At 46.5% G+C, this 24,468-nt stretch overlaps 11 protein-coding genes across 11 annotated transcripts; 7 read left to right on the top strand and 4 right to left on the bottom strand.

Annotated features, from left to right (window-relative positions):
* Nucleotides 1–2,408: 2,408 nt before the first annotated feature.
* On the top strand, nt 2,409–3,315 carry BGW36DRAFT_60391 (uncharacterized protein). The gene has a single exon (XM_046222465.1). The coding sequence runs from the start codon at nt 2,759–2,761 to the stop codon at nt 3,269–3,271; it is 513 nt and encodes a 170-aa protein (XP_046067031.1). The 5' UTR covers nt 2,409–2,758; the 3' UTR covers nt 3,272–3,315.
* BGW36DRAFT_440155 (uncharacterized protein) lies at nt 3,316–5,109 on the bottom strand (the record flags this gene model as incomplete). The annotated part of the gene is made up of 5 exons (XM_046221526.1): nt 3,316–4,119; nt 4,170–4,304; nt 4,359–4,618; nt 4,645–4,996; nt 5,056–5,109. The coding sequence occupies 5 exons, from the start codon at nt 5,107–5,109 to the stop codon at nt 3,361–3,363; spliced, it is 1,560 nt and encodes a 519-aa protein (XP_046067030.1). The 3' UTR covers nt 3,316–3,360.
* A 797-nt stretch (nt 5,110–5,906) lies between these two features.
* On the top strand, nt 5,907–7,386 carry BGW36DRAFT_306426 (uncharacterized protein; the record flags this gene model as incomplete). Its single annotated transcript, XM_046212149.1, has 2 exons — nt 5,907–6,541; nt 6,594–7,386. 2 exons carry the CDS (start codon nt 5,907–5,909, stop codon nt 7,384–7,386), a joined length of 1,428 nt encoding a protein of 475 aa, XP_046067029.1.
* A 233-nt stretch (nt 7,387–7,619) lies between these two features.
* Nucleotides 7,620–10,337, top strand: BGW36DRAFT_389400 (uncharacterized protein). The gene is made up of 2 exons (XM_046217347.1): nt 7,620–8,836; nt 8,863–10,337. Exons 1-2 carry the CDS (start codon nt 7,651–7,653, stop codon nt 10,053–10,055), a joined length of 2,379 nt encoding a protein of 792 aa, XP_046067028.1. The 5' UTR covers nt 7,620–7,650; the 3' UTR covers nt 10,056–10,337.
* A 1,711-nt stretch (nt 10,338–12,048) lies between these two features.
* Nucleotides 12,049–13,189, top strand: BGW36DRAFT_258641 (uncharacterized protein; the record flags this gene model as incomplete). Its single annotated transcript, XM_046210048.1, has 4 exons — nt 12,049–12,219; nt 12,294–12,598; nt 12,724–13,051; nt 13,133–13,189. Coding segments are annotated over 4 exons (861 nt in total), but the record flags the coding sequence as incomplete, so codon positions are not given.
* A 1,302-nt stretch (nt 13,190–14,491) lies between these two features.
* BGW36DRAFT_432613 (uncharacterized protein) lies at nt 14,492–14,828 on the top strand (the record flags this gene model as incomplete). The annotated part of the gene is made up of 2 exons (XM_046221156.1): nt 14,492–14,600; nt 14,662–14,828. 2 exons carry the CDS (start codon nt 14,492–14,494, stop codon nt 14,826–14,828), a joined length of 276 nt encoding a protein of 91 aa, XP_046067026.1.
* A 260-nt stretch (nt 14,829–15,088) lies between these two features.
* BGW36DRAFT_440146 (NAD dependent epimerase/dehydratase family protein) lies at nt 15,089–16,180 on the bottom strand (the record flags this gene model as incomplete). The annotated part of the gene is made up of 1 exon (XM_046221525.1): nt 15,089–16,180. The coding sequence occupies one exon, from the start codon at nt 16,178–16,180 to the stop codon at nt 15,089–15,091; it is 1,092 nt and encodes a 363-aa protein (XP_046067025.1).
* A 459-nt stretch (nt 16,181–16,639) lies between these two features.
* BGW36DRAFT_305962 (putative C6 transcription factor) lies at nt 16,640–18,192 on the top strand (the record flags this gene model as incomplete). The annotated part of the gene is made up of 3 exons (XM_046212111.1): nt 16,640–16,820; nt 16,849–17,099; nt 17,149–18,192. The coding sequence occupies 3 exons, from the start codon at nt 16,640–16,642 to the stop codon at nt 18,190–18,192; spliced, it is 1,476 nt and encodes a 491-aa protein (XP_046067024.1).
* Nucleotides 18,193–18,535: 343 nt separating this feature from the next.
* BGW36DRAFT_306548 (uncharacterized protein) lies at nt 18,536–19,533 on the top strand (the record flags this gene model as incomplete). The annotated part of the gene is made up of 3 exons (XM_046212161.1): nt 18,536–18,785; nt 18,851–19,367; nt 19,419–19,533. The coding sequence occupies 3 exons, from the start codon at nt 18,536–18,538 to the stop codon at nt 19,531–19,533; spliced, it is 882 nt and encodes a 293-aa protein (XP_046067023.1).
* A 3-nt stretch (nt 19,534–19,536) lies between these two features.
* Nucleotides 19,537–21,622, bottom strand: BGW36DRAFT_432609 (uncharacterized protein; the record flags this gene model as incomplete). Its single annotated transcript, XM_046221155.1, has 3 exons — nt 19,537–19,754; nt 19,816–20,259; nt 20,320–21,622. 3 exons carry the CDS (start codon nt 21,620–21,622, stop codon nt 19,537–19,539), a joined length of 1,965 nt encoding a protein of 654 aa, XP_046067022.1.
* A 292-nt stretch (nt 21,623–21,914) lies between these two features.
* On the bottom strand, nt 21,915–24,456 carry BGW36DRAFT_389390 (major facilitator superfamily domain-containing protein). Its single transcript, XM_046217346.1, has 5 exons — nt 23,891–24,456; nt 23,455–23,820; nt 23,343–23,399; nt 22,660–23,281; nt 21,915–22,594 (listed from the first exon to the last, which is right to left on the bottom strand). Exons 1-5 carry the CDS (start codon nt 23,961–23,963, stop codon nt 22,168–22,170), a joined length of 1,545 nt encoding a protein of 514 aa, XP_046067021.1. The 5' UTR covers nt 23,964–24,456; the 3' UTR covers nt 21,915–22,167.
* Between the last annotated feature and the right edge of the window lie 12 nt (nt 24,457–24,468).

Raw genomic sequence — 24,468 nt, 5'->3', positions numbered from 1 at the left:
TAAAACTCGCTCAGCGGAGCAAAGAGTAGCGGACCAGCACAATAGCCAAGCAAGAAAAGCGTTATTGTGAGCCCTCCTGCCTCAATCGACACGCCGAAATGTTCTGAGATAGACCCCAAACAACCGCTTGGTGCGCTGGAGGCAGCCGTTGCGTTCAAGACGAGTAAAACGGTCGTAATTGTGATTATTGTACGGCGGCCTGTTGACCAGTTACGTGGGTTCTCGATATCCCCAGGAGCGAAGGCGACATGGCCATTTTCGTCGAGAAAAGGAGGTACTTCATCTTGAAGTTTTGTCGTGCGGTAAGGTTTATTGACCGGTTTGGAGAATATACGCACAATGGACTCCATCACGGACGATTAGAGAGGGAAAGAGGGAAAGATTGAACGCCATGAGATCAAAGAAAATAAATGGACGGATACTCGGCACATGTAGCGTTGTTCCTCACCTGTTGGCTAATCCTACATGATTGTGATTAATCAGACGGGCCGTTAACCCCGCTCTTACGTCCGGGATGCCGCCGTCAGTTGATTACTCGCCGAGAGAGTCGGATAGGAGAAAAGAATATAATTATTACAATGTACATTAATGGCCTTGGTCGGAATCGCGTTTTCAACTGTTTAACAACGCCCGCTAAATCTGAAGCTACATATATCTAGAATTGAAAGGTAGCACTAAAATAATGCTGTTGTACAGTTTAACTCCGCCAGCTCGGAGATTCGGCCATTCGGATTGGACCCCGCAAAGCTCGGAGGATGGACCAGCAAATCAGATGGTCAAGGGGCCATTCTCACATGCAGCTTGTCCGACAGTCATCGCGTGAGGCCACGTGCAATCAGACGCATCAATGGCCCAAGTTGGAAGCTGCGAGTATAGCTTGATTCCTTTCATTATATATAGAGTCTATGAGATATCAATATGCCTGAAATTTTATATCGTCACTGGATAGGTACATGTATTGATTCAAATATTTAAGCTCAAAAGATATTCTGAGCGCGGAATTTAGCAAAAATATGAGGGATCATATTGACAACGGGACTAGTCAATGAGAGGCCACAATTGACGGTTTTCGCTTACAACCAGCCTGCATGTGTTGTAGAAGTCGACATATCAGTTGTTTAGTCCACCATGAGTCATAGGAATCGGGCTTTTCCAATCAATCGTCCTTTCCTCATAATGATTTCAGCTTCTGTGCAAGTCCCAGCCTATAGGCTGAGCCATAAATATAAATATAGATTACAATCAGGACCAGCCAAGAATCGATGTAGAGTCTCCTATGAAAATAAAAAATAAAATACTTAACAAATCCATCAAATATTGTCTTTTTGATCACTCAAGAAAATACCACAGTTGGCTTTGATCCTGCATTGTTCAATATATGCAGCTGTAAGTTTGATCCAAACTTTGAGCCGGCTACTACCTGGTGGCCCTTGACCCGCGAGCAGAAAAAAACCATCATTTATCGCGTCCAGGTGTTTTTTCAGTATTAGGTAAGAGTTGTCATCTCGATCTTCACCGCTGCCTGTATTTTTGCCGTATTGGGAGTTTTAGGGCTAGTCTCGATCTGGAGGAGATACCTGCCTGAACCCTTAAAAAGGGAGTAAAATTGAGATATATTCAGGGCCACAAGAGTATCCGCTTCAGATGGGTAGTATTGAAATGAGTTATCAAAGGATGTAGATTTATAAATGTTGTGTATGCGAGGTTCAAGAGTGTTTGCCACCAGGCTCGTGAGCGAAGAAAAATGCAGGGCTAAAAAACAAAACCCATGCAGGGGCAGGGGTCCAATGTAGCTAAATTTAGAATTACTGTATTGTTGCACTATAGGAAATTAATGCTTCGATTCTTACTCTTCTTACCTCCGTACATATTGATGTCACACGAGAGGATAAATGTCTGCATAATATTTCTGGTTTAAAATGTCAGGAGCTCCATGTAAATATCATTCTACCTGGCCCAGGGAACTATCATAGAATTCGATGTCACTATTAGGATCATCCATTTCAGGAACCGGCACTCCGAACCGAAACGCCCAAGACCATCGAAATGATATGAGAAAAGAGCACGAAAGGAAGAAGATTAATTATAAAAGGTGTAAACATGGTGGGAAGGAAAGAGGAGAATTGGGGCTGCTTATGTAGGGTTAATTATAATATCTCAGTTCATGCAACTCGGCAGCAATTTTGCAACTAAATTATCGAACTGAATCTGCACCGTACGTATACTAGGGCTAGAGGCCGAAGCCCTTTAGCGTAGTGGAATAAAGTTTGACATAAATAGTCCAAATCCAAGGTAAAATCGGGGCTATTCCTAAAGAAGTAATCCGCGCGAGGGTTACTCCCCTGCACGGACGCCGCGTCCATTCGGTGTCGGTGTCAGCATATCAATCGCTCCGTAAGCCTCTAAAGAAATGATCAGATCATGGATTAAACCCTATAAATTTTGAAAAGAGTTTAGACAGAACCTCTCTCGGAATTAAGAAATGGCCGATATGTCTCGTGCACCCAAGTTGGAGGCTCGCACCGTCTACTTGATATGGTATGGGGCACGAGATCGGCTTTCGCGTTTACGAAATCGAACAAGACTTATGTGTTATGATGCTTCTTATATGGTCACCTAGATCAGCGCAATCAAGTATAAAATCTGCTTGAAACCCTGTCGAAAATTCCTGAAATCACTACATTCTTCCAACCGAAAACCAAAGCCTCTTCGTTTACAAAGAAAATCTTGCTGAAATTACTTCCATCTGTGATTGAATATGGCCTCTGTCAATGAACTACCTTCACCTCGCTTGGTCGTGACTACACACACCAAGGATGGTGCATCCGTCTTCTCTAGGGACGAGCAGATCACGCCTTTCAAACCCTTCGGACCGCAAGGAAGTGGCTTTTCAAGATTCCACTCCCGGCTTTCAGTCCCAGTGTCAAATATCAATGATCCCCCAAATCTCGCAAACACGCTTCCTCGATGCCCCCCGAACGGAGTCCTGTTCTGCACCACGGATATTCCTCCCAACGGCAGGGCCCCATTGCACCGGACTTTGTCGCTCGATTATATCGCCGTCATGTCCGGAGAGATTGTTCTGAGATTGGATAGTGGAGAGGAAAAGACGGTCAAGGCGGGTGAATATATCGTCCAGAAGGGGGTCAACCATGAATGGATCAATCGTTCGCAAAGCGTCTGTCGGCTGTTGTGTGTCATGGTAGGCAGCCAAAAGATTGTGCTCGATAACGGAACAGCGTTGGAGGAGACTGTGATTCCAAAGAAATGAATGAGGAACGACTTTTTGAATGCAACCAAGACACTTGGAGGAATGGATTGCCTTTTTTTTTTGATAATGATAGAACATGATGTAGCCAGTTAAATGTTACTTAAGTGGCCTAAACTTGACTTCATCCCTGTGCATTCCCGAATCCGGTCAAAGATATCCTGCGCAAAAGCATTTTGCTGGACAGTGGCAGATGGTGTTCTCTTCACCACTTTTATAGACCATAAGAGAAAGTATGCTCCCACAGCATTACATGTAGATGTTCCAGACGCGCGACCTTCATGATCAATATCACCTAAGGATTGCGGGACAGTGGCCAGCACGGCATCCGCTAGAGCTCGTACAGTTTCTACAGAATCTCGCTTGAATGCTTCTAGAGCCTTTTGCAAATTTTCTGAACAATCTGGATACCTATCATCGAGTCGGTGGAGACAGCGTAAGAGCTGCTCGTGAAGGAGAATCCGGGCTGTTCGATGATAGTTCCACTCATACGCTATCCAAACGTCGCGGTGAAGCTGGATGAATTCGGGAAGGTTGAGAACTGCTATCGTCTGTTTATCGCCTATAACATCAGACCGGTGGATAATTTTGTACTTCCACTGTGGTCCATCTCGCCATGACTCGGTCGTTCGGTCAAGCTGTTGAATTTCCTCTACCATGTCTAAGACCTCAGTAATGGGGAAGTCGGTATTATCTAGGCGTTGGCGGAGATCTCGCGCACGCTTGCAGGTTTTACTTATCTCTAAGTTGTCCTTCTCGTTTTGGACGTAGGGTAGCATTTCATTGAGAGAGTTGAACCAGTCTATGGATTCTGGGAGCGGCTCCTGGCTAAACGCCAGCTGTTGTTTTTGCTAGAGAACATTTCTTAGTTCATCGCCGGAAGAATATATATGAGACTTACAATACGATGATGGGCGAGACGGAATAAACTCCAACTACGTGGGTCGTAGAACTGGTCATGTCCACGAAGACGGAGAATCTGAGCCATTCCTTGGGCGTGCGACCCCCGAGATAGCGGGTTCTTCAGATGGATGGCCTAGCAATTTAATTAGTTACTGGATGAAACAAAATCGAAGGTAAAAGGACCTACCTCAAACAGGTCTAGTATAACGACTGTCATCAGAATATAATCATCCGCTTTCCCTTCAGGTTTTGCTAAAGCCTCTACCAGAGTGGACAAAGCTTGCCCATAACAGTGAAGCGCTTTATCGCCGAGAGCTTCGCTGTCTTGATCATTGGACATACTTGCATAGGAGGTAGCATAAACCGCCCACCGCAGCGCCACCCTCCTATCTGTATTCACTTCTTCGAATAGACATGGGAGATACTCAAGAAAGCCTGGCAGCGAAGCTTGATTACAGGGGTACATAACATACTTCTCAAAAATTGGGATACTGCCTGTTCTTCTATAGAAGACTCTAGAGCAGTTGGAGTCGCTTTGACCCAGGGATAAAGCTTGTCGAGGTTGAAGTCGGATACCTCTACAGATGAGAGGCTGGTATGGTCGTGTGCAGACGATTGTGTGGTTTGGGAGGTTACGGTGACAGGGGAGTCTTGGCTCGACGAACTAGAGCTCGAAAAGTTCTGCATCGAGGCACGGCGGCGCATGGACAGCTTTTGTGCCTTTTCGGTTTCATCCCGGAAGAGCAGCGATACAGGGTCACGATAACCCGAACAAAGGTCACCACGTCGAATGCATCGCCGGCACGATGGGCGATGCTCGTCACACTAGCGACAATTCAGTTCCCGGGGAGGTGTAATAGAGGCAGCACGAGGAGGTGTAGTACCTTGACTTTGCGCGCACGGCAAGGCGAGCAGCCTTTACTGAAATGCGGGGGCATCACTACATTTGAACTTGCCAGTGAAGTGCGTGAGTTGCACCTCCTGCAATGGAGGCTGACGTTTACAATCTGGTGAGCGGGGGGATTGGCCGTGAATAATTAATTAGTCGATCAACGTGGGGCATTATCAGTTCTCTAAATTGAAGGCTTAAAGACGCTAAGGCCATTTCGTCCTAGGATTAGTCCTCCTTATTTCTGTATTATTATATTCTTACATAGTTACCCATGAGTATTCAGGCAGACTGGTGTCCAAATGAGCACTAGCTTTCTATGCTTAACATGATGAAAATTGAGGTAGATACAATAGAGAGTTTGATGCAACGGGCTTGTAAGTTCATAATATTTATTATAGTAAAAAAAAGAAAAGAAAAAATAAAGCAATCATATGAAACGATAAATCTCAGTGAAAAATGGATGCCTACAAATTCACTTTTCAATGTTCCGTTCTGGGAAAACCGTAGGCGGCCCAATCCACTATGAGAGCCAATGAAAGGCGACCGGGATACGAGCTGCACCCAGCTTTGGTCTCATTTCATTGCCACAGTGATATGGAGTACGATCACGACTTGTCGAATTTGCCTAAGACCACTTGAACTGTCCAGGCATCAAAATTTATACTTGCATGTTTGGCTAAACCTTGGTCATTTGGTCTTAAAATATAATATACCTTCTCACCACCATTTGCACGGACTGATCTGACTTTTATACTATTCTTCAGTGTTTATTTGAACGCTTTTTTGAGAGGCCACTAGAGACCAAGGATATCAATTGGTATATCTAATACTGATTTTTTCATCATGAAGATAGTCATAATTGGCGCTGGTATCTCCGGCCTGTCGGCATACCTCTCCCTCACGAAGCATCTTCCTCGCCCGTCTCATCCAGCTTCAGACCACACCTATACCATATACGAAGCACACGATACCCATAAAGATACAACATCCGAGCAGCGATCTTCAACCAATCTTCATTCATCGACCTTAATTGTTGGTGGTGCCTTAGGTATTGGCCCCAACGGTATCAATGTCTTGAAGCGTCTAGATCCTGAGATAGTGAAAGAAATTGTCTCAAATGGTTACGCTGTATCAACGTATAGTATGAAAAGCAAGAATGGAAGTGTTTTAGCCCAAATCACTTCGCAGGCTTTGGTCACTTCTGCCAACGGAGAAAGTCAAAAGACCGCCAATACCGTGGCGATCAGTCGCCACATGCTCTGGCGATGCCTTCGTATTCGAGTCCCAGACGACATTATTATAAATAAACGAATTTCTGAGGTCATTGCAAAATCCGATGGGCGAAACATTATTAGGTTCGCAGATGGCAGTGCTCCAGTTGAAGCAGACCTTGTCATTGGGGCGGACGGACTGAAGAGCACGACTAAAAAAGCGGTGTTTCCGGAAGTGAAAGGTGACATATATCCTCATCAATATGAGTATGTTCGAAATCTTTCATTGAAAACCGTATTCAGGCTAATAAAAATCTAGAGGTTTGGTAGGAATTGGGGGTTTTATACCAATAACACCAACTCTCCGGCGGCATATTGATAAAGGCTGCATGAATCTGGTCTTTGGTGGCAATGGATTCTTCGGATACTTTCCGGATACTAGCTCCTTATCCTCTCCTGCTCGTGGCTCCGTCTACGATGTATCCGAACCAGGTGATCAATTAGCATGGTGGTCAACCTATGCCATGGAGGAATGCCCGCAGGACCCGCGCAACATTGATCGCGAATCGGTCATAAGAGAGCTACAAACGCGACATGCTTCCTGGAAAGACCCCGTTGTAAGGGAAATTATTAGAGACAAGAACCTCAAAATAGAGAACGTCTATCCAACATGGACTGCCCCGGAGATTCCTACATGGGAACGGGATGGGGTTGTCTTGGTAGGCGATGCGGCACATGCATTACCCTCGACCTCGGGACAGGGCTCGTCGCAGGCGTTTGAGGATGTTGAGGCCTTAACTCTGTTTCTTGCACACGAATTACATGCGGCCTACGGAAATCCACTCGAAACGCAGATTATGACGGAGAAAACAGCCATTGCCGCAGCTTCTAAGAAGTACGTAGCTCTGAGAAAACCACATGTCAAGCAGATTCTGGATCACGCACGCAAGATGCAGAACTCGAAGAGAAATATGTCTGTTGTGGAGGAATATACAATGTATATTTTCATGTGGATTATGGGCTGGTTTCCTTCAGTTATGTCGAAGCAGTTTAGAGGGGTGGCTGAGTATGATGTCCGGGCGGAGGTGGAGAAAAGTGTCAAGGAAGCTTAGTCCATTCAGTCCGTTGTATCAGTATAGAATAGCCTCTCTACTCAGCGACCTAAACAAATATGGACAAACTGCGATAATTGTAGGCCATCCGTTCTCGTCTCTGATTGGCCAATTCCCACGAACGCAGGTCGCGGGATTGGGTTCCGCATTGGACCTAGCTTTGTTTACCCGGCAACGGGTACAACAATAATTGGCTTACTGACTGTCAACACAGAACTCTGCTTCTGCGAACACTCACAACAAACAGAGCACATTCTGTCAGTCATGACACAACCACTTTCTCCCTTGTCGCCAGCATCTGGCAACGCTCGCATGCATTCCCCCATCGCTCCGCCGTCTACAGTGCGTCGTCGAGGAATTGACGAGATCATGGCCACAGATAACGAAAAGGAAAACGCCTCGCCGAACCCTCCCAAACGTACACTGTATTCCTATGATGAGAATTATGATGACGATGACTACTACGAGTCAAAATACTCGACGGCTCGCAGTCAATATACTGGAGTGGACGACGCGACGGAGGATCTGAATGCTGGCCCGCCAAGCTCACCATTCCAGTTTGATGCACGAGATGATACAGTCGATATGGAGAAGCTGCGAGCAATGACTACCTCTCCGTTGCGTAATAAAAGCCTGAGGAATGCCGTGCCTGAGGTTTATGTGGATGAAGAAGACAGGTCAGATGACGGCCGTCACGATGATATGACTTCCGAGAGGACATACCAAGAAACAGAAGAGAGATTTGAATCTCACACCGTCATGAACAATAGGCCATTAGACTTGGATGATTATAGCACCGTTCATTATCACGCAGAAAAGTCTCCTCGTCACGAAATCGGCAGTAGCATGATGGAAGACAGACACAACGAAGAAATGAGCACAGTAGCGCATCCTTCCTCCCGTGATGGCTTGGAGCCAGATGATGATGCATTGCTTGCTACTGAGTCCCATGGCATGAATGAACATCACGAGAATGACCCTATGGATGATACATGCTTCAGCACGTTTTCTGCGGTGCCTAACGTGGACATGACTTTGTTCTCGAAATTGCGAGGGTCGCCAACAAAGAAAGTGGGTGACATTATGGATAACTCCACGAGCATACGAGATTCTCCCTCCTCACGGCGGTCGAAGACATCCACACCCACTACTGTGAGAAGACGAGCCGCTGACCACAGCGATTACTCGCCCACGCCGCGGAAGAGAGGTCCTCTTGGCCAGGAAGAAAACCCAGATCTTCTGGATTTTAATGACTCCATCAACTATTTCCGTCGAGTATCGCAACGTTTTTCAACTTCAAACAGCCGAGCTTCGATTTCTCCCCGCCGAAGATCGCCTCTAAAACCACGCGAATCGATGCGTTCCCCTACAAAGTACAACTTGCTTGACTTTGACCTTCCGCCCCCGCAACACCGATGTCTATACCTTCTATCACCCCTCGTGAATTGGAGTCCCTCAAATCTGGATTCTTGTCAGAGATATCTTCACTTAAAGCTACAGTCAGTGGCAAGGAAGCCGAAGTGGGAAGCCTAAAGCAAGCTGTCGCAGATGCAGAGCGTCGAGTTGCAGAAGCGCTTGAGGAAGTTCGTAACGAAGCTATCCGCAAAGAGGCCTTGGAGGTTGAGCAGGCAGAATGGGAACGTCGTGGCAAGGAAATGGATACCGTTCTACGCGAAGTTAGGTCAGAGATTATTGAGGGAGAACGGGAGCGAGAACGTATGACGAGACGGAGCGAGGAAGCCGAGAAACATAGAGAAGAGCTTGAAGGGAGAATCGTAGAGCTGGAAAGCCAACTTGATGCTGCTCGCAAAGCCCCCTCCACTGTGGCCGGACCACCAGCTGGTGCTGATATCTCCGGGATGATTACCGCCGAGCAATCAGCCAAGGAGGTTCAAGAAGCGGTGGAGCGGGTTGCTCGTGAGCTTCACACCCTGTACAAGGGTAAGCACGAGAATAAAGTTGCTGCTCTGAAAAAGAGCTACGAATCACGGTGGGAGAAGCGCGTGCGCGAGGCTGAGAACAAGCATAAGGAAGCCGCGGAAGAGATTGAGCGTCTGAAGACTGAGCGCGATGCCTCCATGTCTGGACCTATACACGCCAATGTCAGTGTGCTCGGTCGTGACAATGAAGAGCTAGAGGCTGAGAACAAGGTACTTGGCGCTCAAATCAAGGGTCTCGAGCAACAAATCGCCTCCGTGAAACAGAATAATGAGCAATTGCATTCCGAACTCAAGATTGAGCGTGCCGAGAAAGGTGAACTGGTTGCAGCCGTAGACGAATGGCTTGCTATGCAACAAGGTCAACAATTACAATCCATTCCAGGTTCGCGAGAACCATCAGTCTCCTCAACACACTCCTCCAACTCTCTTGTGAGCGAACATGAAGTCACTCTTCAAGAAGCCGACCTAGGCAACGGTGTTACGATCGAATTAGAAGCAGACCCGGAGCCAGCTGTACTCAAACGTAGCATCAGCCGTACCATTTCTAGCAGCAGCAGCGGCCTGAGTGGTATCCGGCCGCCTTCATCAGGCATTGAAAAGAAAAGCCGCCTGGGAATGTATCATGCGCGGCAAAACAGCGGCAGCGCTCGCTCCGGCATCGCCATGCCGACTCCTGGGCGGAGCGGAATTATGAGTTCGATTGAACGAATGGGTCGTGGGGGGAACTAACCAATTGACAGCTTTGTTTTGTTACTTATGTCTTGCTTTTGTGTTGTAATGCGTTGATATGATATATGATACCACGCTTGTGTTGGCGGCTGTCTTCGCGATTTTTTCTTTTTCTTCGAGGGGGATATATTGTACAGAATTGATCAATGCTGCTTTCGGCTGTCTAAGTCATGATTCAGGAGTGTTAACGAGTTTATGAGAATCGATCCTACTGTTAAATTTAGAACTATCAATATATTTATACTGACACCAGTTCAGTATCAATTCAAATGTTGACATCAACTTACCTCATAAACATTGGAGCAACAGATTATTCGCTGCACATGTGGTCATTGTCTTGAAGCCCATGAAAATTCCATGCTCACAAAAATCTATCGTCTCACATATGCTGTTTCAAATAGTTGTCTGAAGTCCTTGGCTATTCCTGCTCCAATACTATCGACACCGGCGTTCACTCACCTACCCATTACCGTTGATATCGACGAAGACGGCGTTGAAGATATCACTGTTGGTGTATAGAAATACATGATCCACGAAAACCATGGCTTTTTTGGTGGTAATACTTGCCATCGAATTTATAACCATGCTGAGAGTTTTGCTATTTGCACAGTTCTGGTACCTGATTCTCTTGCGTTGTCCGCAACCAGTCATGAGCAAAATCCCCAGTCGCTTTAACAATAGGTCGATGCCTAGCTTGCACGGAGTGTACCGGCTTATTGTCAATACCGTAGAAGATATATCTCAGAATCCGAATATGAACATCGACTGGCGTCGGTCACTACGAACTGCTAGACGCTAGGGGCGCTTGTACTGGTTGGAGGGATACTCGAAATCTATTCTAGATTGGATAAATCAAATACTTCCTTTAAACATGCCTGATTATTTACGATAACTACTGCAGATACTGGCAAGATAAAGGCCACTACTCTCTTGGATCAGAAAGTTTTGGCGGTTAGTTGATGTTAGGGCAATTTCGAATTGTGAAAAGTTATAAATAGGATGGGGGCCATTTAAAGGCTCTTGGAGTGCGGTAAGGCAAATGATAAGGACGCTCTAAATGTTCACATTGAAAATCCCTTGCTTTTCAAGGCTCAACACTGCAAAGGCTCAACACTGCAAATATTGTCCTTTAACTATCCCTTCTTCATTTAAATTTATGCATACATATGCGTTTTTGGTGGCATTGTAGAGAGTTGAATATTGCTTCAATATTTTACGCAACGTTACATTTGTAAAACACGTGCGGTTGCGTGATCCGCTCGCTTATCGATGACATGCATTGTTCTGACATGAAAGTTGACTAAGCTTTGTTGCAGAGTCCTAGTTAGTATGATTGTGGATTCTGTGGATTCACTTTTCAGCCTGGTGGTAATATTCTACAGGCCCGTATCATGTGCCATCATTGTGGATTGTTTATGTAATTTATTACTATCTCTGAGACTAAATCGTCGGGACTTGACTTTAGCGTCTTCGATACGATAGACTCTGAGGCTCTGAGCAATGGCATTATTTGCTAATGCTATATTGTGGATTCAGCCCCTTCTCGGCTGACATTACCTAAAAAGTAAGGTAAAGATTATGGGAGGGTCTGTGTCCTGTATAGCTGACTTTAATAGGCGTGCTAATCACATGCGTGATGACGATCAGCGTTTCAGAATCATTTCGGCATTGCAACGGCTAGCTGGCAAAATCCACATTTGTCTTTACCTTATCTCCCATCGAGGTGTTCAACAATGACCTTCTTGCACTGTTGTAAATCAAGGCCCTGTCCCAGTCCATTGGAAAAGGGTAACGCTTTCAGAACTGTCTGGATGCCTTAGGTATGCCTTCACCGTCCTATTAGTGAGCGTATGAATGGCCTCCGCAGCTTCCTAGATAGCTTCATAATACCATCGATATTCCCCACCCCTCATCTCTCAAGAACACCACTCTCTTGATCTACTACTATTACTACTGATCTGCTCCCATGTCGGCATATCTCGCTGCGTCAAAAACTTGGCCAGCCCCGAACTATATAGATCCAATCACAAAAGGCGATGGAATTGCTATAACGAGTGTGGTGTTTGCTGTTGCTGCGTCTTTCACAGTCATCGTTCGACTTTACACCCGGTTCTGGATAACATCTATATTCGGCTTGGACGATGTGTTTATCGTTATTGCTGCTGTACGTTACAATCATAATTGACTTTTATGCACAAATTCACATGAAATATGTTCTTACTGAAGTTTCTGGTACAGATTTCGGGGGTGCTAATGATGGCAGCAGCGGCCGTGATATCGGCGGACTGTCACTGGAATCGACATATCTGGGACATCCCTTTATACTTGATAAAGAGAGGGTTTTTATGGGTCTTCATCATGGAAATTAGCTTCACAGTGTCAACCATTACCACTAAGCTTTCCTTGCTCTGGTTCTGCAGACGTCTCTTGGTCAAGGACGCCATCAACTTCTTTAGCCGTAAAACGATGGTATTGGATATGTGTATTATCCTTCTGGCCGCATGCGGTATTAGCTTTTTGGTCGCCGAGTTGGTGCAGTGTCGGTAAGAGATTAATTTCGACTGCGTCCCCTGCTGTCGATTTCCCCCTGTTTTAAGTTCATTCTCTCGCCATCCACCAATGACCTAGGTTTTCTGAAAAAATCTCCGGCTAAAATTCTTCGCTTTAGACCATTGAAAGCATATTGGGATATTTTCGCCACATATCCTTATACTTGTTTCGACACACGAAAACTTTTCGAGTTTGCGTGCATTTTGAACTCTGTAACAGATGTCTGCGCAACCATAGCCCCGATAACACTAATATGGCAGATCAAGTTGCCAAGACAACAGAAGATCATGGTTTCCTCGATTTTTGGATTGGGAATCTTAGTTGGCATCTCCGGCGTTCTTCGTGCCTATTATGTCTACAAGACATACGCGGCGCCTCAGTATGATTTCACCTGGGTTGGCTATTCCTATATCCTCATTGGATCAATAGAAATTGGATTGGGATTGGTAAGTGCTAAGGCTTTTCTCCTCCCTTGCTTTGGATTTAAAGTGATGTTGGTCTTATCTAACTACCCTGGTTATTCTTAGATTGTTGCATCTGCTCCTGCTCTACGGCCTTTCCTCAACCACATGCTTCCGCGCATTTTCCCATCCACCTCGAGAACGAAGCCTTCTATGTCGTCACAGCGGAGCAGGATATCTCAAAATGCATACCATCGTCCACTTCCTCTGAAAGACATCCCTGGCTCTGCAAAATATTCCGAAGAGTTCGATGAATCACTTATGCATGAGAGGCCATCATACAGCGCTCACTATGCGCCGCCTAAACCTCCTGGCGGCATTCAGGTTACTCGCACCGTGGATCTACAAACATTTTACCAATCAGATTCTAGTAGCCTTAGCGATCGTCCCGTCAACTTCGGGAGCAAATGAAGACTTGTTATATTCGCACTTCAATAACATGACACTTTTCTTGTAAAGACTGTTTCAAATGGCGAAATTTCTCATCCAAAATCGGCAGTCTTCGCTAATTACTTGGCAATTCTCTAGCCAATTATGAGTATAACACCTTTTCTCAAGATACTGTTATTTCTGACAATGATTGGTTTTCTGTCGTCTCAATGTGCCATGAATTTTAATAGAATAACGAATATAGATTGATGACTTTAATGCAAGCTTGATTAGGACATCGCAGTTTAGCTTTTTAGAAGTTCAAGTTCTCGAAAATTATTCATGTGCTTACCACGTAAACGTCGTATTCGATTTGATACCGATGATAGTGGTGATCTTGTTTAACTAGAAATACATTAGTTAAGAATGTTGATCTCTTAGGGTATTCTGTATTTTTTATAGGAGAGCGTCGGAGTCCTAATTACATAACGCTCCTATAGAAATGGTCATCTGGGCTATATTTGGTGTCCCTAGGACCCCCACAACTATTTAATCTTGTTGATTCTGTGAATCGTAATAGACCTTTAGTGTTCAACAACCCTATATTCCGAGCATACACTAAATCTGCATACAGTATTAAAAAGAGAATATATCCAGTTACAAGAGACCGCATTTTATTTTGAGTCCCGGAAGCAAGCTTTGAAATATCCTGTTGCGAGCACAGTGCCTCTCGAGAAACATACAAATAGCCTGACATTCTAGGGTGGCGCGTTTTGTAATCAACCAAGCCGAATGTCTAACCTTTGCATACCAGAATGCTAACAACAACAAGGCTCGAGATGCTGGTACGGTGCAGACAGCGTGGTGTCGATATTCGAAGTATTTGGATCACCGACTTTGCCAGCATGGATATGAGCGGTATCCTCAACAACGAACTCAGCGCTGACTGTGGGACCCTCTTCTCTACCTTAAATTGGATCCTCTAGCTGCATTTATCCCACTATATCACCCAGAACCTCGAAGCACCTTCTTCCAGCTCCTTAGCCTCCACCCGCCATGTCTCTGGGTCTTGGGACGCGCGCTATTCTCAAACTTGACGAGATCCGCGAGGGGATTAAGGCCCGCGGACAGGGTGTTGGGAGCGGTGGTGGTGGTGGGGATGGATGTGTGATAGACATTACCGGGGCTAAGGCATTTGTTTCTCTTTCAAAATGTGATAATTACAGCGGAAGCGTGTGCGACATGTTTGGCTATTAAGAAGAAGGGGTATCGGGTTGAGGGGAGAGACTGGGAGGAGCAGAGACAGGCGATGTCGAAGAGAGACCATGTTGCCGTCTCACAAGAGTGGTACAAGAGTCTGAAATCGGCTACCGCAAAGAAAAACAAACCGTAGAAAATAGGTGTGACGGGTCTCGTTTGTCTTCAGCTCTACTATATTCAAATAGGATGCTAGTAAGTAGATTACATACAATGCTAGTATCATACACTTTATCATGCGGGCCTAATATCAATAAAAACAAGGCCTTTCTCCATAATCGTGCTTGTCTCAAATTTTGCTGTTGTTTCTATGTAGACTACAAGATGAATGGCTTAAGGAGGCAGGTCTTCGAATCGATAATGTAGATGACGACTTATCTACTCAATTATCTGCCTTCAACTATCATCAGCGGGCTTGCTAGCCAGAGACTCATAAAAAAGATCTATCCTCGTCTTAGGTACATTCTTGGATTGGTTTTCAATAATGGTGTCCACAGCCTTAACAAGTGTATCCTCCAACGACGTAAACCCCTCCTCCTTACCCATCCTCTTCAGCAATTCGATGCTGCGCTCATTATCCACCTCGCCAGCATCCACAACCGATTCCTCAACTGACTGTAACAAAATCTTCTGGGGATACCGTCTATGCAATATATCCAGAAGCTGCGTCCACGAGTATTTTCCTGCAAAGGCCAGAAGACGTTCTTGGTTCACACCATCGAGTGTCAAGGCGGCCAAGTGTAGCAGCGCCGTATCCTCAACATCGACATACCACTGTGGCGGCACAATCGATGGTGTAGCAGGGTAGCCCTTAACCACAGCATCGAGAACGGCAGAGGTGCTGCGATAGCTCATGTTCTCGGGTGATACAGCTATGCCGAAGTTTACGTTTGGCACAACTGTATTGAAGGAGAAGGCTGGCTTATACTCATGCACCCATGCAAAGGCTTCCTGCTCACCGCGCGCCTTAGAAGCACCGTAGAGGATAATTCCATGCCAACGGGGGTTGCCCTCGGAGTTCCATGGCTTGATCGTTTGGTCAATGGCTTCAGTATTCCAGGTAGTCGAGTTAATCTTGTACGGCTTGCCGGTAGTCGGGAGTGCGCAGGCAGCTAAGGAAGACGTTATAACAACACTCTTAACACTGAGTTCCTTTGCTGCAGCTTCTAAAAGCTGCAGGTTGGATTTGATAGTTTGTTCGATGATAGCTTGGTTTTGTGGGTTCATATCCATGTTCATAGCGATGTGGGCGACGCCATCCACTCCTTTAAGAGCCCCGTCGAAGGCTCCTGGAGTATGAATATCCGGTAACTCAACAAGTTCGAATTTGGGACCGAAGTATGCCTTCATCCAGGCATTGGAGGCGACGGAGCGTACAGTACCACGAACACAGTAGCCGCGTTGTAGGAAAACTTGGATAGCAACGCTGGCAATATATCCGTTAGCGCCGGTAACAAGAATTAGACCTCCTGGTGGAACTGAAGACATTGTAGGAATTAGAATGTTGGCATGTACTAGGGGCTTTGATATTACTCATAAAGCTGGAATCTTGAAGATGGGACTGACGGATGACTTTATATAAACGAGAGTAATAAGTTACGCATAGGCAAACATTGATGTACTGGCTAAGGCACCAACAGGTTGTCCTTTATCAACAAGCTAATTTCTACACTGACACAGTGCTATTTCGCTCAAATCTAACATCAGCGTCGTTTCACTCGTTTACCCGATTTGGTGATTGCATATATTCCGTCTTCCAGTCAGTTAGGGTTAAGGCCACGCTAATCCTATTTATGGCATGGCGTGGCGTGCGTATTCCCAATCGGGAATGCGAGGGACGAGCCCCACCCACCGCCATGGTGTCTGGGTAAAATCATTGTCCATCTCGCATTTCCGGATCGTCGCAACCTCGTTCTCTGAACGTCCATCCGTCTTAATTAATATCCAATGTCTAGCACATCAGCACCTGCCCTCTTTGCCAACACCATCCTAGTGCCATGGGAGGCGGGTCAAGTTCCTACACGACAGGCCATCGGAGCCATGGACCAGCTGCGCAAGAAGCGCCCCCATCAAAAAAGTCGGCGAGGGTGCGTCGCATGCAAGCGCCGAAGGGTTAAGGTACGTCACTGTAGAGCACCTCCGAAAACTTCCCATAGACCTAACAATCCAGTGTGATGAGGGTCTCCCATGCTCCAGCTGCGTGAAGCGCAACATCCAATGTCTACTGCCATCCCATCAACATGTCATTACTCCGGGTCTCTCCACGCCCAGTGCGCATTTTAAAATGGACTTGAATCCTCAGATCAGCCTATTACATCTCCAGTTATTCCATCACTGGGATAAGGAAACCCGATCAACGGTCATATTTCCAGAAATCTGGCCCGTCGTGATGCAAAGGGCGTTTGATGTACAACTACATTATCCATGGCAATACACCCTATACTGATTCATTGTAGGAAGACTTTATTATGTCTGCCATCTTAAGCGTCGCCGCCATGCATCTCACCACCCTCTGTCCGGAGAGCACCAAATATTCGCACGCATCAGCTCAGCTAATGACCAAGACAATTCAACTGTTCCGCAAAAGCCTATCGCGTCCCCTCACAAAAGAAAACTGCGAGTCCCTAATGGGGACGGCACTTCTCATCAACTATATGTCGTGGTTCGACCTCGGTTTCCTCGATGACGGGAGAACCGCAACCAAGCTAGATCTTGCCGAGGACCAGCTATTTCTTCTCACCCCAGGTATCCTCCAGGTGTGGCTTCAAGCTATGCCCATCTTCATCAATGAGGGAAGCGTCTTTACTCAGATCATTTATCAAAACCCGAGGCTCATCATCGAGGAATCTCTGGCCACAAGAGGTGAAGACCCAGCACGCTTCGTAGAGCCGTTCATGAGGATGTGGGATGACCCACGCTATCATACCTCTACTGAGATGACTGCCTGTGGGCCGACATCCTATGCATGGCGTCTTCTTCGAGGAATGGAGACGGAGCTGTCATGTCGTCGTTTCTTGCCGAGCACAGCAGTGCTAATATCCGAAGGACATGACGAAAAGAAGAAACTAGTGCATTTTAGAGACGCAGTCATAAAAATAACCACCAAATATACCTCAGTCGGCCAGCCGGATACATCAGACACACCATCATCACAGTCAGCCCGCTCATCGTTCGAAAACATCATAAGGCGCATGTCTCCTCTTTTGTGCTGTGCATTCCTCAAATCGATATCAGGCACGGAAGTGCACCCCAGTATCAAGCTGTGCGGAACAGATATTGAGCAGCTATTCTATGGATTCCCGATTGTCTGCTGCGGACCCTTTGCCAGGTTGATTATGAAGGGAGACTCGCGGGCTCTTGTCTTCCTCTTTCACTTTTATCGTGCTGTACGTATATTATTGGCACCGGAACGATGTTGGTGGGCTATTGCGAGGAGCCGCGTTATGGAGAAACTCATATTAAAGGAACTGGAGTCCCGGGAACTTGATGTGAGTCTGTAATATAAACAAGACTTACGCCAACGACAGTGGATGTGAATAAAAGGACAATATAATCGATATAATACGTTTTGAGAATAAAAGATGGACATTAAATTGAAAGAAGAGAATATGCTACGTATCACATATTTTGCTAAATGAAGGATACAACAAAAACGGTAATACCCGACGCCGCGCCGACTGTATGTAGTAATACCGCCCCGCAATCTCCCTTCCTAATCAAGCAACCCCGACTCGATATAGGAAGTACACTCAAACATAAATTGAGCGTATCCCAGACCCAAATGCATCATAGCAACATCCTACTTCTTTCTTACAAATTCTACTACTTTTCTAAAAAGTGACAATGTCAACCTGCCCACTCCGCGCTGGAAACTTCATCCACGCCACCGAAAGGACAGTCGAAGCACCTCCAATCTGGCAACGCTTCTCACTCCATGGGAAGACCGCTATAGTGACAGGGGCCGCTTCCGGGATCGGCTGGAGTGTTGCACAGGCATTCGCTGAAATGGGTGCGAATGTTGCGATATGGTACAAAAGTAGCACAAAGGGGGAAGCTCAGGCGGAATATATTGAGAGGAAATATGGAGTGAAATGTGAGTTTCATTTCTTTTACATGTACATGAAGGAAAAGCCGTGTTGATTTATTGGCAAAAACCAGGCAAGGCCTATCAAGTCGACGTCCAGAATGCCGCTGCCGTCCAGGAAGCAGTCGACCAACAAGTCCGCGAATTCAACGGCCGTCTAGACATATTCGTCGCCAACGCCGGAATTCCCTGGACACAGGGGGCTATGGTAGACGGCGACCTGGAGCATTACCATCAAGTAATCACCACCGATCTTGATGGACCGTATTACTGCGCTAGAGCCGCAGCAAAGCACTGGCGAAGACAGAAAGAGCTAGGCACTGATTTGAATGGCCAAAAACTCGAGAACTATTCCTCGGGTAGCTTCATTGCGACGGCGAGTATGAGTGGCGTAATCGTGAATATCCCTCAGTTGCAGGCATCGTATAATGCGGCGAAGGCGGGTGTAATCCACCTGTGTAAGAGTCTGGCGGTGGAGTGGGCGAAATACGCCAGGGCGAATTCGGTTTCGCCGGGGTATATAATTACCGAGATTTCGAATTTTGTGCCGCAGGAGACAAAGGATATTTGGAAGGATAAAATTCCACTTGGGTTTGTCCTCCCCTCTCAACCTTCTGCTGGGTGTAACGCTTACTGGTACAGACGTGAGGGTGAGAGCCACGAACTTCAGGGGGCCTTTTTATACCTCGCTTCAGACGCAGCAACATACACGACTGGAGCAAACCTACTAGTTGACGGTGGATACTGTTTGCCATAGCATCTAGCCACGATGCACCTGGAAACCAAGATCAAGATACCCATCTAGATATGCATCCACGCTATCCAGATTAAACCGAGGATCAAACATCTGAAACGGGTCCAGATTCGGCACTTCGGTGAAGTCGAAGGGATTATGCTCATTGGGTAGCGACGCTAGATTTTGTTCGTAAGCATCTGGATTGCTCAATCTAGACGCCAAATGGATATCTTGTATTGAATCTGATAATTGTTAAAAAATCGCACTCAAAAAACCAGACCATTGTTGCAGGAGAATACATACCCGTAGTCGACCAAGTCTCAAATACCTCCCGTTGAGAATTGCGCACCTCTGTATCTGTGATATTTGAATAAACTCGACTCAATTCCTTCAAAGTCATATTACCAAACTCCGCCATTGCCTCCGCCGACCAGAAAATCTGCCCGAGACTTCCCAGCAGATGGCAATTTGCCTCCATAGCATTTTGTGCTCTGCTGCGGTACATAGGAACCTTGCTTCGTCTCATTTCTCGATAGGCGACGCTCAAAGACAACGACACAGCGTAGGGGATGAATGGGAATAATGATAATTGTTCGTGTGGTTCATGGGATACTATCGCCGTTATTCGTTCGGCTGCGTGGATTTGGCGAGTTCTCGATGCGAAGGAGCCGGGAGTACTGTTGCTCTCGCCCGGTTTGGTTCGGTGGGATAGAATTGCAATAGCATAGTAGAGAATTTCGATTGTTGCTATTCATTCATCAGTAAAATAAAACTATACAGAGAAGAAATTATGTATAAGAGACTTACTCAACAATCCCTTCGAAACTTGACACGCGTTACATGCATTAATCAAGTCCTCAAAAAGCGGAAAATCGCCCACCAACTCCATCTCAGCCCGTAGCGGATAGTAAAGCTTGATAACCCGATCTAGTAAACCAACAACACTCAAAAGCAGTCTAAATGGCGGAGACTGCGTGTCAAAACATTTCTGCAACGACCTCCCAACATCTCGTTCATGCATCAGAACAGGTCGTCCGTGAAGAGCAGCATTCAATCGATCAATAGTCCAGACACAACAAAACAAAGTCTCAGCGTAGTCGCGATCTGGTTCTCCGTCTCGCTCCTGCATGTGTAGACCGAGGGAGTGGATGTATTGGACTGCCTGGCCAAGCATAAGTGAGGAAGTTTGGCTGCTTTTGCGGCCATTGGCGAACAGAGACATTAGTGTGAGGGCTTGAATGAGGATGAGGTTGTCGACTACTAGGCCGATTTCGATCGTGATTCTCATCGCTGAGAATATTCGGCTGCCGAACTGTTTTAATGAGAGAGGGGTGCTGTTGGGCGTCATGACAAGGTAGGGTGTTGAGTTTGAATCCGTTGACGCTGCCAGACAGATTCCCTGTTCGAGAAGGATACTCGCTGGGCTGCCAGGTGCAAGTCTGCGGAAGACATCTTTGTTTATGACAGGGAATATAGGATGGATTTTCTGAAAATAGATATTCCGCAGCGCTTCTCGACATTCTGGAATAGGAAGACATGATAAACACTCCTCTTTCAGAATCGACACGATGGTCTTTTGGGAGACAGCTGGGAAGTCGTCAAACAAGCTCGACGGAGATGGCATTCTAAATCCGGTAATTTTTCGCCTCGATTCGTCGTGCCTTTCGGAATGCCACACCCCGACTTTGCCTGCTGATGAGACGCCGTCGCGAGGACATTCGAGGTCGGTACCACGAACGATTCCTTCGGGGTTCAGGTACCCAATGAACCGGGATTCCAGGGGCTGTATGCTAGTTTTATTGGCTTCCGTTTCTTGTAGGTCTGTTAATATTTCGACAGTGAAGGTGCCACTTTGAGGAACATTTTGCTCGTCTTGTTTCTGGCCAGCAATGTTACCGGTCCCATTCGGCATTAAAAGACTTGTGGTGATAGAGTTCAACACATTTTCTGTTCGTGTATCCGAACGCGCTGGAGTTTGTTCATGAATAGTAGCACTCTGAGTGCGATGACTGCAGCGTTTCTTTCTTGTTCGACATTTCTCACAGGCACGCACTGTATCCTTTCTCTTCTTTCGGATACGGTCGATATTCGTGTTGATGAATTTCACCATAACTACGAAATGAAATCAACAACGTTGTATTAAACACGCATTTCGAGAAAACCCTCGTCGCCAAAGGTATCATTAGAAGCACTTCTCATTGGTGAAGTTGAGACATAAACTGTGGACCCGCAGAGACTCTAGTTTTAAGTGGGCGATCACGTGAGTAGGATAGGTTTCTATCTGTCGAAATTGGTCTTTAGTGAACATAGTTTCTAGAGACGGCTGTCAATATTAAGATGGCTGGTCATCGATTGACTTTAGTTATCGATGGATATTTATCGGAGAGTATGAAGATAGTGTGTTTAAATGTATGTTCAACTTTTATTCTCTGTCCTAATAACAATTTGTTCTAACGATGCATTATTTATCCAGCAATAACAATAAAACAATGGTATCCTCCGCAAAGTAATAACTTCATAATTTCATCAATCGCCATGCGCCTTGCCAGATAAAGAAACCCAAACAGGAAAGCGAAAAGGAACGGAACCAGGAGAAAGACGGTACAAAGGGTCATTTCCAGGGTATAGTATATACAGCTCAGAAAAACAGAGCGATCAGAGCAGATGGCCAGGTTCGCCAATTACGTGGATGACTTCACGTGGGTGGCTCTCGGCAGAAGGGGGCCCAGCAGCAGCCAAACACGGAGCGGCATCTCTGACAGTGACAGTGTCCTTTCTGCGCTTGATGAACCAGAGCTGGAAGCTTCCGGCCAAGGCAATGATGGAGCTACCCCACCAGGCAATCGCTGTACAGCCGATTTGGGTACCGGTGCTATACAGAAGCCCTGCGACTGGAGGTGCAATGGTACGACAGGCTGCGCCGGCGGAAGCCGCCAGGCCGTTGATTTTGCCCATTACAGATGGTGATGGGCTAGACTGCTTGATGAGAATCAAGAGAACTGGGTAGGCTATAATGGAAAGGAGATTGCGGATTATCAAGCAGGTGTAAATTCCTGCGAAAACGAGGTTCGGGGGAGGAAGGCTAAGAATGGGACGATAAAGTATGTGATAGGGTGGAGGATTGTAACCGCCACAAAGAGTCGCCACACGCCAAGCCAGTCGGCCAATGGTGCAAAGAGGACGCTTTGGATGAAAAGCGCTATCAAGCCATCAATTGACATGATGAACCCTACAGTCCGCGTTGATAGGCCTAGCCCGCCGGGTATATGTGTCAAGGTGCTTTTGGCGAGATCCATGTTGTTCTTGTCTTGTAAAAATATAGGGAGGAGATGATCAAAAGTCATCGAGTGATATGTGAATATGCCAAGGGCAGTTATAAACATGACCACCTGGGTAGTGAAGGCTATTTCATTTTGTGGAGAGGATGTCCTCTCTTTAGAGCCCTCGATTTGGGATCGCCAGCTTTCGTCTGAATGTACATCGACATCGCGAAAGGTCCCGTATGATTCTGTGCAATATCCCACACTAGGGTTTGACGCAGCAGATATCAAAGGTGTCTCAGCGTTGGAGTGGTGGTCTAGAGATTGGGCCTCGGGTTGGAGATCGGGGTGGGTTTCGAGGAGAAGGAAAGCGCCTCCGATGATGCTAATAAGGAGGAAGGAAGCACAGAAAATATTGGGAAGCAAAAACGGATACTTCCCAAACAGGCCATCTGGGGAAAACACAGAGGGGAATCCTTCGGCGGGTTTTGCAAGGAGACCACCAACGGCTTACAGCTCGCCTGTTAGTAAGATATATACGATTAGGTTCCAAACGAAGGGGAAACTTACCAGGTCCAAGGATTGTACCGATGGACCAGACAAAAGGCATAATCGCGTAAGCTCGCGCTATAGATGGTTAGCATAACGGCTGCAACCGTCAAAGGGAATATGAATATCATACGCTCGTGCTCTGGACGCCTCACGAGTTCTCCCACCATTGTCTGAATGACACCGACGTTTCCATTCAGCATGCCACCAATGACTCGGCCAAACAGAGCGAGCCAGTAATTAGTGGAGAACCCTACAATGAGGAGCGAGAGTATAGTACCAGCGCAGCCCATAAGGAGGACAGGTTTCCGTCCGATGCGATCAGACAGTGCTCCCCAGAACATACCAGTCATGGCTTCCGCGAGGGAAAAGGCGGCGATGAGGATACCCGCATAGAAAGACGCGTCATTGGGATTGCCGATATGAAACTCTTGGACCATTACCCATGAGTAGGGGAAGATGGAGGTAAGAGCGATTGGCTCGGCCACACGGCAGATTGCTGCAATAGACGATTAGTAGATGCACAACCCTGCGAGGGTCAAGAGAAGACGAAGAGAAGATCGACGTACCCAAGAGAAAGAGCTGCAGAGCAGGGAAACCATCGTCGTTCGAGATTGACCTTGTCTGTCGCGTTGATACCATAGTTCTTTTGAAACTTGAACAGTTCTTACCACTTCCTTTCCACGCGAGACCACGCAAGAAAATTTCTTTTCGAAGAGAAACGACCTTTTCTGCGTGGGTCGCTTTCCCGGTGCTTTTACTTATCTTTCCTCGGCGACTAGTGCTGTCGAAGCGTTAGTATGTGTTGACAGTCCTTGTCCTTGTCCTTGTCGCTCTGCTGTCAGGTGCATTCGAGAGTAGCACAAGTAGACACGAAGAATGGCGAAGGCAGAGAAAGGGCGTGAGGTGACACAGCAAGGATGAGGCTGACGGGGAAGAAAGAGGGGAAGAGAGGATGCGGTGAGCGTAGGCAGGCCTTATCAGGGTTTTCGCAGGGGGAAGCGCCGTGGCAAGACCAGAGCAGGAAGTGCAACGGGAGGGACCGGTCCCGGCCAGACCGACATCCGGGCTGCATCCGACAGTCGGCTGATCAACCCATCACGAATACCAAAGAGCAATGATTACAACAATGCCATTTCATCATTAT

This window comes from Talaromyces proteolyticus (genome assembly GCF_021365285.1).
Source record: "Talaromyces proteolyticus strain PMI_201 chromosome Unknown BGW36scaffold_13, whole genome shotgun sequence".
In the NCBI taxonomy this organism is placed as follows: domain Eukaryota; kingdom Fungi; phylum Ascomycota; class Eurotiomycetes; order Eurotiales; family Trichocomaceae; genus Talaromyces; species Talaromyces proteolyticus.
Note: the sequence above shows the minus strand (reverse complement) of the source record. Positions and strands in the feature narration are given on the sequence as shown.